Source organism: Phoca vitulina, unplaced genomic scaffold (genome assembly GCF_004348235.1).
Source record: "Phoca vitulina isolate PV1807 unplaced genomic scaffold, GSC_HSeal_1.0 scaffold28, whole genome shotgun sequence".
Lineage (NCBI taxonomy): Eukaryota > Metazoa > Chordata > Mammalia > Carnivora > Phocidae > Phoca > Phoca vitulina.
The window spans coordinates 246,414-265,451 of record NW_022589731.1 but is presented as its reverse complement, the minus strand read 5'-3'; the positions used below and the strand labels follow the sequence as shown (position 1 = coordinate 265,451).

At 52.6% G+C, this 19,038-nt stretch overlaps 1 protein-coding gene across 1 annotated transcript; it reads right to left on the bottom strand.

Moving 5' to 3' along the window:
* Positions 1-4,296: 4,296 nt before the first annotated feature.
* KAZALD1 (Kazal type serine peptidase inhibitor domain 1) lies at positions 4,297-9,353 on the bottom strand. Its single transcript, XM_032423326.1, has 6 exons — positions 8,945-9,353; positions 8,018-8,143; positions 7,072-7,628; positions 5,821-5,981; positions 5,594-5,741; positions 4,297-5,403 (listed from the first exon to the last, which is right to left on the bottom strand). The coding sequence occupies exons 3-6, from the start codon at positions 7,574-7,576 to the stop codon at positions 5,309-5,311; spliced, it is 909 nt and encodes a 302-aa protein (XP_032279217.1). The 5' UTR covers positions 7,577-7,628; positions 8,018-8,143; positions 8,945-9,353; the 3' UTR covers positions 4,297-5,308.
* Between the last annotated feature and the right edge of the window lie 9,685 nt (positions 9,354-19,038).

Below are 19,038 nucleotides of genomic sequence, written 5' to 3'. Positions count from 1 at the left end.
GTGATCTGGGATGGGAGTGGGGGTGGGAGGTAGGAAATATTTGTCCCTAGGTCCTCAACTCTCATCCTGGAAGACCCCGTCACTTCTCACAAAGACTCTGTCTCTTCTCCCAGGGACCTCCAGACCCCACTTCAGCACCCTCAAGCCCGTGCTGCCTCCCAAGGCGCTACCCACCAAGGGACAGGTGAGATTTGATTGTGGAGTAGCATTTGTCATCCAAACTGGCTTTCCTAACTGTTCACCCTGTTTGGAGAGCCTTCAGTCACTCACATGGCAGAGAAGATGTCAAAAAACAAAACAAACAAACAAAAAATCCAGGCCAAGAGCCAACCCATGTCTTCAGCCCCTCCTCCACTCCTCTGACCAGTGGGGACACAGCCCAGGGATCTAAGCCTTCAGCCCTGGGAAGAAAAGAGAGACTGCAAGAAGGGAAGAGAGGCAATGAAGGGACAGAAACCCTGGTTTTAGGGTGAACTAGTCAGGAATGAGGTGTGGCCACAGACCAAGGCTGAGGATGGTACCTGAAGACTTCTGGTCTTGACTGCATCTGGAAAACATCTAGCAAAGGAGGGAAGGAAGGAAGAAATCATTCAGAAGCACCTTTCCTAATTCAGTCCCAGGAATGTGTGGGTGTATGTGGGGAGGGGGAGTCTGTGACCTTTTCCAGGTCCAGGCCTCACCCTTATTTGAACCCCCTGCGCTGAGCCCAAACTGAAAGCTGGTAATGGCAACGGGGCGGGCAGTGGCCCAGGTGGCTGGGATGAGGTTTCATGGTACAGTGGTGTTGGGAGCCGGGCCTCACCTCGCCTACCAGTGAGTCACCTAAGCCAGGCCAAGCCCTGGAGCCTACACTGTTCTCCTCTGCCACCAGCACATCTGGGACCCAGCCTGAGCAGAGAGAAGATGAAAGAACACAGGGGCCCCAGCATGGAGAAGGAAGGTTGGAGAGAAAGGCAGGGATGACTCCATCTGAGCTGGCCTCCAGGTTCTATCCCGAGACTGCCACCAGAGCCTCTATCTCTGTACCATCCCTGATGCTGACCTCATTCCTCCCCCTGGGCCCCCTCTCTCTCTATCTACCAGCCCATCCCTCCCAGAGTCCTCAAACCACCCTCCATTATCCACAACTGACTCCCAGAGCTCCCACCACTACCTTCCAGACCAGATCCCTCCTAGTCTCTACATGCCCCCACCACTGCCCTCAGAGAACTCATTCCTACCCCCAGCTTCCCAGACCCCATTCCCACTCATCCCAACCATCATCCTTGCCTCCCAAGATGCTTTGCATTGAGATGTGAGAATAACATCATTAACATCTCATTACCCTGTGGACTTCCATAGATGTTCACCCGTTTAGAAAGAATCTAGTCATTCAGAGGGCTGAAGAAGTGACCAAAATACATCCCAGAAGGTAATCAGCCTATGTCTCCAGCCTCTTTCTCTCTGCCTTAAGATGCCTGCACACTTAGAATAGAGTCCTAAGTGATGGGACCTGAACTTTTGAGCAAAAAAGAGCTCAAGGAATCTCCAAGTCCACCAGAGGAGGGTTTAAGCCTGTCTGCCCCTCACATGTGTAGAAAGAGTTACACATACATGTGCACATAATCCTATACACACACACATATATAATTATTCTAAGTATATGTACATTCACATGCACACGTTACAACAGAATGTAAGCTCTGTAAGGTCAGGGACAACGTGTTTTTCTGTGATGTATCTCCAGTTCCTACAACAATGTTGGCACATGACAAATATTTGTTGAAAGAAGGGCACATAATGGAACACATACTTGCAAGTAAATGTATACATACAGCTATATACATGTATAACTATACGTCATCTCTACAATGCTTATGCACATATATGTATCTACGTGGTTATCCACACACACACATATGCTTTTAGATAATCCACATGTATAACACATGTTGTTATGTATGTACATAAATGTACACATACCTCGTATACAACACATGTAAGCACATGCACAGAACTACTATGAACATAATGATATTACACGTCACACACAGATATCACACATATACTACACATACATGTGCACATTCACATACATAAATGAATATAAACGGAAGCATCTTTTTACTCAAATTTTTCCAATTTAACTGTCTTAAGGCCCCCTGGCCCAGGCCTGGCTGCCACAACCAGAAACATCCACCAGATGGCACTCTTCTGCCACTTCCCGTGCTCCCAAGCTTGGCCAGGGGTGTCGCCAGAGCTGTCGCCCCTTTCGGCCGAGGCACAAAACTTGCGGAGCCGGTGTACCTCAGGAGCTTCCCTCTCATTCCCCTACCCAGCAGGGCGGTGGGCGTGTCCTTGGTTCCCCAAATCTGCAATCTCGGCCCCCTCCCAAATCGGGCTAATCTTCTCGGGCCTCCAGGCTTCTGCTGGAGGGGCGGACTCCCCCTCCGGGCCCCAGTACTGCTCAGCCCTCAAATCCACCCGTGTTTATCAGTGAGCCAAGAGTTGGGCTTCACCCAGACTCTCTCGATTCAGAACAGCGCGGCTCAAGGACCTTTACTAGGAGCCTTCTTAGTAATAAGCAGTCCGATTCCCCACGAAGGCGGAGGAGGGAGTCAGGGTCATTCGTACACACCTGGACACACAGCCCCCCAACCCCGGCGTACTCCCGACATCCTGCCCTGGACGGCGAGCTGGGGTCAGCCAAAAGCGGAGGGAATGACCGGACCCTGGGACCTAGTACCCTCGGCTAGGGAGGGGCTGGTCCCTGTTAACCCCTCCTGCACCAGTACAGTGTAGACTCCCGATCTCTGGTTCGGAGTCGAAAGGAAGGGCATTCGCTCATCTTAAGCAAACCACTTAAAATCCCGGAGCTGGGGGAAGGGGGATGGGACAGAGGTCTTCCCGCCTCCCTGCCTAGGCCACTCCGAGTCAGCTCTCCTGAAACCTCACATTTCGGGTGTGAGCAGCCTCGAACGAAAGACGCAGGGAAAGCTTGAAAACCCGTGGGGAGGCGAGGCCGGGAGTTCTGGTAGCGGCTCAGCTTCCCCTCCCCTTCCCCTCTCTTCCCCCTGGGAGCAGCGGGAAATTATTTATTAAAACGCCGCCCGCGCTCTCATTTATTTGCGGTGAATAATCCTCGGCATCGCAGCGCGTTTATTAAACCTTTCCCGTCCCCGCATTACTTTAATAATAAATCGCGTGTCACTTTCCAGCGACGTTATTAAAGCCCGTCTGCCGAGCAGAGGCGGGGAGGGGGCGGGGTGTGAAGCAGCGGGGATTCCTTCTATTCCAGGCTGTGGGGCCGGAACCAGCAGGGCCAGGAGGGGGAAACTGAGGCTGTAAGGAGCCGGCACTCGAATACTCTACAAAGTTTGCAAAAGCGATCAAGGAGTACGGACTCCCGGGGGTGCGTGTGACCCTCCTTGGGTCAGGTGGAGCCTCTACGCCGCAGGTGGGCACGGTAGTATCAATAGACCCGTCAGGGGGCGCCTTCGAGCACAGCTGGGCGGGAGTCCCCGGCGAAGAACTAGCCAGGGTCGAACAACCCATACCACGTCCCCTCTTCCAGTGCGGAGTAGACCGCCTTCTGGTCCGGACGCCAAAACCACGACCCCCCCCCCCCATCCCTGGCACACCGCTCACATCCCTACTCCGCTTCCGCGGTCGTCTTGGAATTCACCCCAAGTATCGAACCCGCTCGAGCTGCCGAGCGCAGGTCTTGGGGCCGCTGGGCTCTAGACAGGACTAGTCAACGAGAGCTGTCCTCTGGCTTAGCCTCTGGAGGAGCCCTACAGTCCCGCGGGAGGGGCGGCCAAGCCCTCGGGTGGGGATTCCGGACCACTCCCCTCCCAAGAGCCCGGGCTCCCTGCCTTGGGCCCCAGAGGACAAGCTCAGACAACTGAGCCAACTGCAATCTCTCCTGCGGTGGCGCCAGACTCTGGGCGGGGCCGGGCGCGTAGGAGACTGTCGCCATCCACACACAAGATCTTGGCCTCCCGAACTTAAGTTTTCATTTTCTGCTTCACTCAGTCAATAAACACTGGGCTTCACCCAGTAGGCTAGGTACAGCGAGCGTGGAGAGAGGTGTGGGGAGCCAGGAACTGCGGCTCTGGCAGTGACCCCCAGCCAGAGAGGACAGCTCACAGTTGGCAGATAAGGAAACAGGCTTACCTGACTTTGGGTTCAGCAAGAAAATGGGTGGATTCCTAAGGGAATCCTAGGGTGCAGCCCATACTCGTGGCCAAGCTTCTCCCCTCCTTCATCCAGTTTGTGCTTTTACACTGGGACCCTACCCACACCAACCTGGTTCCCCACCTGCAGGGGCAGGCAATCTAACTCTAGTCCAGCCCAAATGGAGTGCAGACCGGGAGAATACCCTCCCTCCAAACAGATGGCTTCAGACTTCCTCCCTAGAGGGCAGGGTAGGCCCCAGCTCAAACTTCCTCTCCATACATCTGGCAGGCATGTGCTTAGGGAGCAGGACCTACAGCTTCTGGAAACCAGTGCCCTTCTACCATGGAAAGCCTCCCAGGGAAATGTGGTCTTCATGTGCACACCTGCATGAACCACTGTGCATCTGTGTCTGTTTGTTCAGAAATCTTTATTGCGTACCAACTGTGCCTAGTCCTGTTCTAGGAACTGCCCAATATAAAAAACAGTCCTGGCCTCAAATTTTTCAGAAGGACAGAAGTTAGACATGACCAAATGCCCATCTTACTGCACTGACCTAAACCATGCTCCATTATGTTTTTCCAGACAACAAATGGCCAACAGCAAAGAGGACTGCAGTTCGTAAGTACAACTGGAACTTAGGTGAGGGGAGGAATTTCTAGAAGGTGAGCTTCGAGGAGGGTAAACTGAGGCTAGGCAAAGGTGAGGGACTAGAAAAATCACAGCAGGAGTTGTGGCAAAGGGTAGATCGGAAGACTGGCTGAGCAGGGCTGGAGGGAAGACTGGCAGGAAAGTGGAGGATCCCGGCCGCCTCTTTGTGTCTGCTCTGGACTCCCCCCCCCCCCACCCCTGCATACTCCCACCCAGCCTAGGGTCCAGCAGGCAGCTGCTGTCTTCTGCCTGGTTGCTTCACGTTGGAGACTGTCCCAGCCAGGGCATCTCCTCCATGGGCCCCTTTGCTTCCCACTTCCCCTAGCCTCTGCCTCTCTCCTTACCCTCTACCAACTTTTGTCTCCCTACTTACCACCACCATGTCTCTCCTATTAAGGGCATTAAAGCAATGAAAGGGCCCTGCTCCCCGTTTTAGGTCTTTTCAAGAGCAGGGATGACTACTATCCCCACTCACCCACCCCCATAGGCCAGGGCTGCAGACCTAGTAGTAATCCTCGCCCTCTTCACTCTCAGCCTCCTCCTCAGGAACCAGATGCAGGGATGGCAGCTGGGGGATGCCTGTGGAGTTCAGCTGGTCTGCAAACACATGTGGGTAAAGGAGAGAGAAAAGGAAAGAGGGGCTGTCAGTCCCCCTAGGCTGGGAGAAAGCCATACTTGCCTGTGCGCCCACATGCACATACGCACATGGACACACATTCAAGGGCCTCACTCCACCACCAGTCCCCCCCGCCCCCACAGGTCCCCAGAGTCCAGGGTTCACCCTTACCTGGTGTGAGCACTGTCAGGCTAGCTGGGGCCTCGACCTGGCCCAGAGCATTGCGGGCCAGGCAGCGGTAGATACCTTCATCGCTGGGACGCACAGCCTGGATCTGCAGCCAGCCTGTCACCTCAAACCTCTGGGGTCCACCCCTGAACTGGAGCCAGAGGAGGGGTCAGCAGGGTCCTTCTAGGGGGACCCTGGGCTGCCCAAAGGAGGCCTCTCCTCTCTCCTACCTGCACTGAGATGTGGGGATCATCCCCTGGTAGCTGAATGTCCAAGCCGTCCTTCCTCCACTCGATGGATGCCATGGGGTAGGCAAACACCTCACAGCCAAAGATCACGTCCTGCCCCGTCACGTTCCAAATGTCATAGGGGTGCAACACGATCTGGGGCTCTGGGAACGGAGGTGGGAGGCCTGAGAACGGGGTGGTACATCCGGCCCCACAAGCAGCCCATATATGAACCATCATGCATGTGTTTGTGGGGAAAGACAATCAACGCGGGGGTGTATGCACATCCATACACGTGACTTGACAGGTACACACGGGTACATATAAATGTAGGTACAGGTACACACACGGTACAAACTCAGAAGTGGCGAGGTACATGCAGACAGATGCCACAGCTTGGCAGCCACACTCCATCCCTCATAGCTCCCCTGTCCTCATTCCACCCTCTAGGCCCCTATCCTGCTATACTTGTAACCAAAACCTCCCCCTACCCTCCCCCCTTCCTAACCAGGTCCAGTTGCCAAGGACCCGAAGAGCAGCCCTCCCCCAGAGAACCTGAAACCAGATCTGGGCAGCGGGCAGAAAGCCGGCAGTTGTGGGGTAGAGTGTTGGGACCCCGCCGGTGTTTGTTTTCCTGGCAGCCCCAGCCAGGCCAAATCCCTCAAAGGGGCTCAGGAAGTGAAAGTGACTAACGCTGCCAAAGGAAACCTGAGGCCTGAATGGCCCTCAGACCCCTGGGATGGGAGGGAGGGGCTGGAAGAGCCCCCTCCTTCACGAATCCTGAGGCACGGAAGAAACAGAAGGGAGGTGGGGAGACTGGGCTAACAGCTTGCTCTACGAATCGAATCCCAATCCGCCCAAGAGAAACCCGATTGCATCTCTCTGGAAGCCAAGTCTCATTGCCTGGGCTCCAGCGGTCTGGGCAAAGTCTGGGAGTCTCTTCGCTCTCTCAGTTTTGAGACCAATCATTGGCTCTGTGCCTGCTCCCTCAGAGGGTTGGTCCCTGCCAGCCGGGTCTGGAGCTTTCACGTGCCTCGGGGCACACAGCTTGCCGACAGAGCTCGGACCCGCACCTTGCGACGCCGGTCTCTGCGGACCAGCGGCGAGAGCGGGCTCTTATACTGGACTCGAGGACTCCCCGGCCTCATCTTTTTCTCTCCGCCGGCCAGAGACCAATCCAGTCGGAGGTCGGGGAGCAATGCCTCGGGTGCCTCAAGTGCCCCAAGTGCCGGGGGTAGGGCGGGCCGTGCGTACCCGATTCGCAGGGCCCCGGGTGCGCCACCGTGAGGTTGGCGTCGGGCCGAGCGCGGGCCGCCTCCTGCAGGCGGCAGATCTGCGCGTAGGTGCGGCCGTCCGATCCGCAGAGCGGGCGCTGCGCGCGGCAGGCACACAGAGGCTCCGGCACCTCTCCGCGGCTCAGGTCGCCGCCCGCGTCCAACCGGCACTCAAGCTGCTCGCCGCAGCGCCCGTAGAAGTGGGCGCTGGGGTCCAGGTCGCAGAGCTGGCCCTCGAGGTTGGCGCACTCCCAACAGCAGCCGCACGCGTCGCGCACCCGGCCGGCCAGGCAGCCCCACGGCTCGGCGCACTCTTCTGGCCGGCAGGGAGCGCAGCCCTCGCCCTCCGCCAGCAGCCGCAGCCAGCCGCGCCGCAGGTAATCGGGGCCTGGGGACGGCGGCGCGCCTGTCGGGGGCGGCGTCCGCACCAGCAGCAGCAGCAGTAGCGAGGGCAGCGCCAGGGCAGCGGCGGGCGGCTGTGGCATGGTTAGCTGGAAGCCCTGCGAGCACTCCGGGCATCAGCGCGATCGTGGCACCCTGCCGGCGAGGGAAGCCAGGACGGGAGGTCAGAAGCAACCTCACTGCTCCTGGTACCAAAGTCTGACCCGAGCACTGCCCCCTCCCCTGCTGCCTTGGAGTCAAGGAGACCCTCAACACAGAGGCATGGTGACTCTCTAGGAGTCATCCAGTTATTGATTGGACTGTGTTTCTGGGGTGGGGGAGAGATGAGAAGAGTAATAAAGCTCAAGCGCCAACACACACACACACACACACACACACACACACAACCAGCCGCAGCACCACATACCATCCCACTCTGAAGCTTCCTGCCCTAGAGGTGGATGAGAATTGATGGCCCCAGAACTAAGGAGTTAACAAGGGTGGGAATGGGGAAGAAGTAATGCCCTGGGGCCCAGAGTGCTCACCTAGTGTCAGGACTAAGCCCTTCAGAGCAGCTATGTCTCCGGTTGGAAGAAGCAGGCGGTGGAAAGAAAACAGAGGCCAACAATCGGCTGGGCCTGCCAGCCACCTCTGCTCCGGCTTGAGGATCTCTGAGAGAGCCCACGGACTTGGACTCAGAGAGCAACTCCTCCGCCCCTCTCCCCGCCTCTCGACGTCGCACACAACCCCCTCCCTCCAGTTCTGAAGCTGCCAATTTTATGCAGCCGCACGGGACCCTCCTGAGCCACTTCCCCTGGCTGGGCCAAAGTCACAGTGAGAAGTGAGAAGCCGTAACCAGGCACCGATGCTGGGAGAAGACAAGGGACAGGGTGGGATGGGGGTTGGGAGTAGGGGATATGGGGGTGGCTGGGAAGCTGGAAGAGTTGAGTGAAGGTCGAGGTCTTGTTCCATCGGACTTTACAGTCCCTGGGCTCTGCCAGAGCAGCTGCATAATGGGGAGGCGGCAGGAGCTCTGGTGCCAAGCCGGGTGCTCCTGGAGGGCAGGGCCAACCAACGTAGTCTCCCCGCAGCCCAGGGCCGGCTTCCCCGGGGCTACTGCAGACTTGTCCACCCAGCTTCCCTACCAAGACGCTGACCAGAGACTTGGCGCTTACATCTGCCACCCCACAACTGGCCTCCTCCTCCCTCCCCACATCCGGCAGGTGCTTCAGCCCGCGGGTGAGCGGGTGAGCCGAGTGATTATAGAGGTCCCAGCTGACCAGCAGCCGCAGGGAGAGGTGGGCGGGACGCCTCCCCCGCCGACCTCGCTCCGGGTTGGGATTACGGGTTACATTTGCAAGGCCGGCAGGGCCGGAGGCATTGGGTCTCGCGGCCGCCACCAGCGCCACCGTGGCACTTTGGTTTGGGGGCGGGGAGGAGAGCATTCCCGGAGGCCCGCCCGCCCGCCTTACCGGGGGTCTGCCAGGCCCCGCCCTAGCCTGCCCCAAGCGGCTACAGAAGCCACGCTGCAGTCCAGTTTGCAGGGGGCGGAAACAGCTTTGCAGCCGGGGAGGTGACGGTATTTAGTCAGTTTCGTCCTAGAAGGACCGGGCCCCCGGCCTAGCGGCCTGGACCTGGGCCTGGGCCTCCTGACCAGTCGCGAAGTTGAGGGCGGGCGACGGCCTCCAGACCGCCCAGGGGGATCGGCTCCGCATGCGTATTGGAGGGCTGGAGAGTCAAAACTCCCGGATGCGGTCCAGGACTCTCCCTCCGGACCTGAACTCAGCCAAGCCCTTTCACTTAGGGGTCCCCTAGCCGCGTGCACGTCACTCCTGGCCAGGGGGACTCTGACGAGGTGGGCGAAAGCAGATACACACAGTCCCCCTGGTCTCCACAACTCAAAGACAGGCAGCGAACTTCACGCGAGATCTCGCAACTGTCGCGAGAATCAGAACAGGAAGTCTAGGAATTCAAAGCAGGAAAGGCCCGCGGGTTTCAAACAGGAAAAAGAGTGGGCGGAGCCAGCGATTGCTGATAGTTGTGGGTAATCCCTTGTCCTTGGCATTGGGGTCAACTGAAGCGTTGACCTAGAGCAGAAGTGAACTGTAAGAGAACTGCAGGAAGCCCTGAACAAAACGGGGGAGCGGGGTAGGAAGGAACATGAAATTGCGGAGCTGACCAATGGAGCCACTCAAGGATGTTTCTGGCTCTGAATTACAAAATGCCTTGAGGGTGGAGATCACTTCCAGTATACCAGGCGGAAGCCGTCGGGCATCTCATAATGAATTGTTACCGGCTTCTAAGACTTGGAGCCAGTATTTAAAACAACAAACTCCCCAGACCTAGAAACTCTTCACTTACCCCACTTTATTGTACCGTCTGTTTACTTTCAGTCTTTGCTATGCTCTAAGCGTTTGGTATTAGGAATCGTGCCTAACTCTTCACTGTATCTTGTGCACCTAGCCCTGCGCCTGGCAGCACAGTAAAATCTCGGTAAATATTTGTGGATTAAATATGAAAGACTTCCTGTGTGTGAAAGTCAAGTTTAATTTGGGTTTTCTGAGTCGCTGATTGAAGGCTGGATAGACGGGGAACGAGCGCCCTCTGGTGGGCTTGCGGTTGGTGACAATAACATGACCGTGCGTACAGTAGGCACCGAAGATGTTGACTATACAGATCTTTTATTAAGTAAAAATTTGTTCCACATAGTATAAAAATATTTTTTAAATATGTAAAAAACACCACATATTGTAAAAATATTTTTGTAAGGGAATTTTTTGCAGAAGACAATTTGAAAGTCTAGATATGTTCCCAGATCCCCATCATCTGACACTATCCATTCAGACTGCAAAACACATTCAGTAACATGTATTCCCATACAATTTTTGCATATTCATACTTTGAAAATGTTGGCTCAGTTTGGGTCATGCAAGACTGTTGGGCCACAAGAAAAGGATTCTCTAGTTTAGATAATGTGAGTACTGCAAGGAGAGAAGCCAGGTGGCAGCAATCCTTTGCATCTAGGTGAGGGAGACTAGATTCAGATGAGGAGAGTGAAGTTAAAATTTCTTGAAGAACAGATAGTCCTGCCTCTTTCTCCTCCCCACCCTTGACTGTAGATGCTTGTACTGGAGAGAGAATGAGATATAGAATGTAGTTTGCTTTCCACTGTGAATCATAGGCTGGAGTTCACAGGTTATCATATCTTCACCTTCTTTCAGCCGCTGACCCATGAAATAATTGTTAAATATAATGACAGAATGAAATGGGTCTTACACAGATGAACAGCATAAGATGAAAAAAGGTGTAAAGGATCAGGGAGTAACTTGGTAAGACATTACTTGGGAAGGGGGCGCCTGGGTGGCTCAGGCTCAGGTCGTGATCCTGGGGTCCTGGGATAGAGCCCGGAATTGCAGGTAGCCTGCTTTTCCCTCCCACTCTGCCTGCCGCTCTCCCTGCTTGTGCTCTCTCTCTCTCTGTCAAATAAATAAAATATTTAAATAAAATAAAATCTTTAAAAAAATTACTTGGGAGGACCACACATTCACTTCATGAACCCTGTTTTGACACAGCTGGTGAAAATAGTGGGGTTGCAATTTTGATGAAGAAGCGGAAGTGAAACAAATGGTCCAAATCGACCCATTAGAAATGGACACAGAAGAACTGTGCTTCCTGTGAACATTAGAATCACTTAAGTCAAAAAAAGCTCAACGTAGATAATTGAGATGGAATAGTTTGTAGATACCTACTATAGGTGAACTTAGTCAAAGTGAAAAATATGTATGGAAAGGTAAGGTTAAGTAAAAAGGAGAAGTATATGGATACTCTTTATCATACATATCATCAATAAACACCCTAAGACAGAGGTGCCTGGGTGGCTCAGTTGGTTAAGCGTCTGACTTTGGCTCGGGTCATAATCTCAGAACCCTGGGATCTAGCCGGCTTGGCGGGGAGTCTGCTTGTCCCTCTCCCTTTCCCTCTGCCCCTCCCTCCCACCTCTCCCCCAGGCTCATGCTCTCTCTCAAAAAAAATTAAATAAATAAAATCTTAAAAAAAAAAAACCACCCAAAGACAATTTGAAATGAGGCAAATGGTTGTGTATAATGCTCACTATTCCTTTATTTTGTAAAATTATTTTCCATAATAAAAAAGTAGAGGCTATTTTTATAGGTAAATTAGGATGTTGAGATAAATTTAGAAAGATGGGCCAGCCAGGTGGGAAGAGTAACATAATTCAGCTACAAATAATGTTACCAAATGAAAGCTGGAATACCCAGGAGACTAGCTGTCTGGAATATCTGTAGGCATTAAGTCAGATTAAATGAGCTTTAAGGCATGCAGAGAAAAATCAGGTGAAAATTTCTTTACTTTACTTTTCCTATATCCAAAGAGTCAACTCTCCCACCCCACCCTCCAGTGTCCCATCCACCTTTGAGATGGAGAATGTAGCTCCATCTGACCTGATAACTTGGCCGTTTTTTGTATTAATAAACTTAGAAAGGATGTTAATTTTTTTTAAAGATTTTATTTATTTATTTGAGAGAAAGAGAGAACAAGCAGGCAGAGGGGGAGAGGAAGAGGGAGAAACAGACTCACTGCTGAGCAGGGAGCCCTATGAGGGGCTCAATCCCAGAACCCTGGGATCATGACCTGAGCTGAAGGCAGACGCTTAACTGACTGAGCCAACTGGGTGCCCCGGAAAGGATGTTTAAATCATTTAGACTCCTTCTACATTTCTTGTTCTCTTTTTGTTTTAACTTTTTTTTCCATTTTGAAGTATAACAGACAAGGAGAAAAGTGCACAAAATAGAGATATAGTTCAATTAATTATTATAAAATGAATACTCATGTGATCATCACCCAGGTCAAGAAATAGAACATTGTTAACTCCCAGAAACCCCCATCATGTCCCATCACAACCATTAATCCCTCCTTTTCCCCCAGATAACCATTTCTAATTCTGTATTTTAATTTTACCTGGTTTTGACCTCTATGTAAATTGCGATACACCTAGGAATGGAATTGCTCCTTCCTGTGATATACATGCACTCAACATTAGTAGTTATTACCAAACCATTTTTCCAAAGTGACTCTATCAATTATAGTCCCCAGCAATTAATGAGAGCTCCCATTGTGCCACATCCTTGTCAACACTTGGTATTGTCAGTCTTTTAAATTTTAGCCATTAAGTAAATATTTTAGAGCCTAAGATTCTTTTTTTTTTTTAAAGACTTTATTTATTTGACAGAGAGAGACACAGCGAGAGAGGGACCACAAGCAGGGGGAGTGGGAGAAGGAGAAGCAGGCTTCCCGCAGAGCAGGGAGCCCGATGTGGGGCTCGATCCCAGGACCCCGAGATCGTGGCCAGTCCACAAGGATTCCTCCCCTGGATTTTTAAAAAACTTTATTTTGAAATAATTTAAAATTTGCCTAGAAGTTTCACAAATAACACAGGAAGTTCCCATGTACCCTTACCCATCCTACCCCAAAGATAACATTTTATATAACCATAGTATGATTATCAGAACCAAGATTTTAAACATTATTTATTTTAGGAGGGGTGGGTGGGAAGAAAGGGCAGAAGGAGAGGAAGAGAGAGAATCTCAAGCAGACTCAGCGCTAAGCCCAGCACGGGGCTCGATCCAACAACCCTGAGATCATGACCTGAGCCAAAACCAGCAGTTGGATGCTTAACCAACTGAGCCACTCAGGTGCCCCATAAATTGCTACATATGCTATTAACTACTAACCAAATTATGGACGTTATTCAGATTTCACCAGTTTTTACATGTATTTGTATGGTGTGTGTGTGTGTGTGTGTGTGTGTGTGTGTGTGTGTGTGTTTATAATTGAAAAGTTTTTAAAGATTTTATTTATTTATTTGACAGAAATAGAGCCAGAGAGCACAAGTGGGGGAAATGGCAGAGGGAGAGGGAGAAGCAGGTTCCCCTCTGAGCAGGGAGCCCGATGTGGGGCTTGATCCCAGGCCCCTGGGATCATGACCTGAGCCAAAGGCAGATGCTTAACCATCTGAGCCACCCAGGCACCCCCCTATAATTGAAATTTTATCACATGTATAGGTTTGTGTGACCATAAGGTAAATAAATGGGTCTTTTGGGGTATGAGGGACTAAATCTCATACCAAGGGAAAAGCTTGTAGAATCTATAATAGTAGAACAGGGGCACCTGGGTGGCTCAGTTTGTTGAGCGTCTGCCTTCGGCTCAGGTCATGATCCCGGGGTCCTGGGATCAAGCCCCCACATCTGGCTCCCTGCTCAGCGGGGAGTCTGCCTTTTCCTCTCCATCTGCCTCTCCCCCAGCTCGTGCTCTCCTGTCTCAAATAAATAAAATATTTTTTAAAAAGATTTATAATAGTAGACCAAATGCCATTTAATATATAAGTTGCTTTTTATTTTTTTGAAGATTTTATTTATTTATTTGAGAAAGAGACTGAGAGAGAGAGAGCAGGGGGGAGGGGCTGAGGAAGAAGGAGAAGCAGGCTCCCTGCTGAGCAGGGAGCCCAATGAGGGGTTGGATCCCAGGACTCTGGGATCATGACCTGAGCTGAAGGCAGACGCTTGACTGACTGAGCCATCCAAGCGGCAATAAGTTGCTTTTTAAATTACTATCAAAAGTCATTGAAGGGAGGGGCGCCTGGCTGCCTCAGTCAGTGGAGCTTGCAGCTCTTGATCTTGGGGTTGTTTGAGCCCCACGTTGGACGTAGAGATTACTTAAAAAAAATCTTTAAGAAAAAAGTCATTGAAGGGAAAGGAGGCTAGTTGTCGGGAAAGCTAAATACACATTTTCACAGTCTACATCTACCTGTTGGGGCAGCTGTGGGCAAGGCTAGAGCCCCAGGGTCACTGGTTGAAGTCCACTGTTCATTATGGCACACTCAGAAGGAATGATTTGGTGATGACAAGTGATGTTCTCCGAAGTGGCAGGCCCTTCAGTCTAGCCTTACTTTTTACTTGAAGACAATTTTCTGTAAGCGAGGTCAATGAGATAACTTCCTGCTGGCCCCTCTCCAGTGATTCCTCGTTCCTTTGACCATGATTGTATATGTCCAGATGATTCCCAGATTTCTATCTCTGGCCCAGACCTCTCTCCTGAATGTCACACCAGTACATTCAAACTGATGAATCCACTTCTAATATTTTCTTCCAAGCAGCCAGGAAAGAAGGCCATAAACAGCTTCCATCTGCATATATTTATGGCTCCCAGGACAAAAAAAAAAAAAAACCACATCAGTATATCAAATCCAGGGTAACATTTTATTGACTCTGCTTGAGTGATATGCTCAACAAGAATTAACGACATGGCCAACGCGTGGCCATCCAGGAGCACAAGTCCCCCCCTGCAGCAGACGCAGTCAGTGTCCCAGCCATTTACACTTGGCCACACCAAAGTTTACCCGCAGGCAGTTCCTGTACAATCTCATGGGTCCCCCTGCCCGAGGGAGGCCTCTGGCCCCCAGAGTGAGCTCGGGTAGCAGGGCAGGTTAAAAATGCCAGAGTCAACACAAAAGCAAGCCATGTCCAGTGAGGGCCAGGAGTTGAAGGATAAATACCTCTGCTTCCTTTCCTTTCCATGGCATAATTCTGAGGTGTGTTCTGTCTAGTCTTCCAGGGGGCTGCAGTGGGACTGAGCCCCAGTTACCCTCAGTGGTACCTAGCTCACTGATGCACTCTTCATTTGCTTTTCCTCCCTTCCCTCCCTTACATCTCCCTCACTGTGTTTTCTGGGAGGGTTCTCAAACAAACAATTTATACTCAATCCCGGTCCCAGGATGTCCTTTCTGAGGAACCAGAACTAAGATAACCCCTGTAAAGGTCATCCGTCTGGGAGCCCCATCAAGACCATATGACTAGGAAAAGATCTCGGACCCCAAACTACATTTGTTTGTGACAGTATCCTTGCTCACATCCCACTTTCAGCCTTTGCTTTTAAGATATAACAGTTCAGTGTTGGCTTCTGTGAGGAGCTGGGCAACAGGTTAACATCCAAGACCCCTCTGAACTGGCTATTTCCCTGAAACCAAGGAAGAATCTGGAAAATGTATGCTCAGAACTCCAAGGAAGAAATGGTGGGATGTTTTCTCAAGGGCTTAGGGAAGACAAAGAGCACTATTAGGCAGGAACTACTTGGCTTTTAAAGAACCTCACCACATAGAGAACTCTGGGCCCTAGGCAAGTATCAGAATATGGGGTGTATAATCCTGAGCAGACAAGAGCTGTCCTCTCTGGTCAGTGGGGGCAACTCAGCACTGACTGAACAGATGAGTCAGAAAGAATTGTCTAGGGGCTCCTGGTGGCTCAGTCAGTTGGGCATCTGCCTTCGGCCAAGGTCAGGATCCCAGGGGCCTGGGATGGAGCCCTGTGGGCTCCCTGCTCAGTGGGGAGTCTGCTTCTCCTTCTCCCTCTGCCCCTCCCCCACCCCACTCATGCTCTCTACTGTGTGCACTCTCTCTCAAATAAATAAAACCTTTAAACAAAAAAAAAAAAGAAAGAAGGAAGAAAGAGAGGAAGGAAGGAGTAGGCTATAAAGAACAAACACGAGGCTCAGCATGAACCTCTGAGCATGTTCAGAAGCCCGTAAGTCTTACATGTCAAAATGCTCAGCCACATGAAACCCCAGATGACTTTGTGCATTCTGTCCTTTTCCCCAGCAGTAAGGTACAGGAAGAGAGTTACCAAGAGGTAGCAATCAGGAGAACTGTGCCTAGCAAGCCTCCTGCTGGCTCTGTCCCCACACTGAGGGACACCCAAGTGGGGAATTGTTTAAGTACAATCACACTGAAGTTGGGCTCAAGAGATGTGTAGAAAATGGGGCTTTAAACAACGTTGAGATCTCCAGGGTCCCGAGACTTGACTTGATGTCACACTGCCCTCTACAACATTTTTTAGAGAATTTGGGTTTATCACAAGAGAGAAGACGGCTGTGACCCAGGTCTTGTGCTTCAGCAGACGCCGAGGGCTAACTCTGGCCACCTCTGCAGTGGGCGGCTGCTGAAAAGGCCCCACAGGGTAGGAAGGGCCTCACAGAAGCTCTTACTCTAATGTAGAATCCGGGCTTCCAGTCAGCTTTGGCAGCAGCTTCGACCCATCTGAACCTCAGTTTCTTCTGAGGAACGAGGGTGAATTCAGCCTTCAGACATGTTGTATTTGGCACAGTGTTTTTGAGTTTTTATCTAATTGCCAATATTTCTGTAGTGAGAATTTGTATTTAAAAATCCAGAATTTGGGGGCCAGAGTCATCAGGCCAGGATGTTCAGAGAAGCAGGCGGGAGAACTCCCAGCTGCTCTTAGTATGAGATTGGAGGTAAGAAAAGTCAGAGCTAATATCAAGCTGCTGCTGCTGCCAAAAGAAAAAAAAGAAAGAAAGAAAGAAAAGAAAACCTGGGGAATTTGGTCCATCCAGCAACCACTGAAGATAAGTACTGGTTGCTGTTTTCAGTGGGGCTGGCCCTGTCTGCCCCCCTCCCCCAAGTCCTGATGATGGGACCAACTTCCCTCATTTAAGAGTCCTGTCCACCCCTGGAGCCTTTGCAATTATGATCCTTGAACCAGATGGTTCTTTGGCTCTAACTGGCGACAACAACAACAACAGCAACAGCTACACTTAGCAAATGGTTCCAGTCTTCGGCCGGCAATTTACACACATGAGCTTGTTTCAGACCTAGGACACCTTGTAAGGTAGGATCATTAACCTTAGTGTCTAAATAAGAACACAGACGTTCAGACCTGTAGGTAAGTTTGCCCACTGTCACACTGACCAGTGAGCAAGAGTCAAGACTTGAACCTGGGGCTGCCTAGGTCTGAGGCATGATCCTAACCATCACACTATCCCGCTGAGATCACTGTTCTCTCTGTCAGCCTAACTTCAGCGCGGCTAGCGCCAGAACTGCGGCGGGCGGTTTATGAGTGTTAATGCCCCATGTTCCGAGCCAAGTCCTAGAGACGCAGGTGAGTGTGTACCCAGTGAGCAGAAAATCAGGAGGTGGGAGGTGGGAGGTGGGAGGTGATGGGGCACATCCTTGGTTATAGCATCTGGGCCCCTGAAGCCGAAGTGCTTGGTGGTGAGTGTCTAGAGCAGACAAGGGAGATGAGCTGGGGCTGCGGGGGAGGCAGGTCAGTCTCCGCGGAGGGCGGGACCCTTGAGAGGCCTTGGGGAGAAGCTCGGGCTGCTCTAGCGAGGACAGGCAGCTGGAACCGGAGAGCGTTAGGGCTGACGCCCCCGCTGCCGCTGGCAGAACTCTCCTGGCTATGGGTGCTTGGGGTGGGGGCTGTGCTGAGCGGAAATCGGGTGGCTGTCTGAGCTGGGGGGCAATGGGAGCCTCTGAGCCATGGGGCTTAGGGGTCCCACCCGTGCCTTCCTATTCCTTGCCCCTGTCCCCGCCTTGTCTGAGTGGTCTGTGGTAACCAACCAGGTTCCTTTGCAGGAGGCAGCCCCGCTACCTCACCGGGAAAAATAGGCCTGGAGCCTTTCTTAGGTGCAGCAACTCACCTAACGCCTCAGGGCCACCAAGCCCCTGCAGTGCAAGGACGTGAGAAGGACAGGGAGGAAAGGACTCGCTCCGAGGCCCTTCACCTCGGCGCGGGGGCTCAGCCGCGACTTGCCTGGCCCGGTGGGTAGCAGGGGGGATGAGGCGCGGTCAGGGGGTGAGGGCACCGCGCCGTTCGGTGGCCCAGTCAGCTGAACGGCGCGAGCCCAGAGCTCCGCGCCCTGCCTGCGATCCCGCAGCCCGGGCCTGGTGCGCCCCCTGCGGGGGGCCGAGAACACCGCAGGCAGGTGGCGGCGCGGGGCGAGGAGGCCGGCGGAGGGAGCTCCAGCCCCGCCCGGGAGCGGGGTGCGCCCCCAGCCCACCTGCGCGAGGGCACCCCGCCCGGGGGAGGAGGGGCGGGAGTCCGAGGCGGGTCGGATTCCCAGCCAGCTCTCTCCTCACAGGAGGCGGCCCATTATCCGGCGTCGTTAAAGAGCAATTAGATGGAAATTAAGCCGAGAACAAGTATTGATTATCTCATTAAGGCCGGGGGAGCCCGCTCGGTCGGTGAGAGTTTACCGCCGCTCACCCCATTATCTGCAAGGTGAAAGCCTGCGGTCATCAAAACCCAGTGAAGTATCGATCTTACCCCTACCCCCAAACCCAGTCCCAGGCCCTCCCTCTAGAGTGTGTAGGTTCTAGAGAGGTGACACCGGGGGTGTGACAAAGTGGAGGAAGACCTCAGGCCCCCACTCTCTGGGTCTTAGCACTTCCTCTGAGGTTCCTTTCATTTTCTTCTTCTAAATCATTATTTTTCCCCGATGCTCCGGGGTGGGGGGTGGGGGGCCGAGACTAGAGATAGTTCACATCTCTCTAGGGCGGTAGAGGGGACTCCCCTAGTTTTACATCCGGGGAAGATAAACTAAAGTTGAAACTAAACCGCAAGTATTTGCCCCTGTCGACACAGTGTATAGGGTGTCCCTGGGCCCCAAACCCCTTACCCTGCAGGGAGGTGGGAACGGCCTAGTTCTGGATCACCACCATCCCCAAAGGAAGAGATACCTGGGATCGCCCCCAAGGCCC

What these genes read in the sequence shown, in the direction of transcription:
- KAZALD1 (XM_032423326.1), bottom strand. Translation starts at nt 7,576, where the DNA reads ATGCCACAGCCGCCCGCCGCTGCCCTGGCGCTGCCCTCGCTACTGCTG. An exon ending in CCCGGGGCCCTGCGAATCGG is followed by an intron (nt 5,982 to 7,071) that starts GTACGCACGGCC and finishes CTCCGTTCCCAG; the next exon opens with AGCCCCAGATCGTGTTGCAC. An exon ending in CCTGACAGTGCTCACACCAG is followed by an intron (nt 5,404 to 5,593) that starts GTAAGGGTGAAC and finishes ATGTGTTTGCAG; the next exon opens with ACCAGCTGAACTCCACAGGC.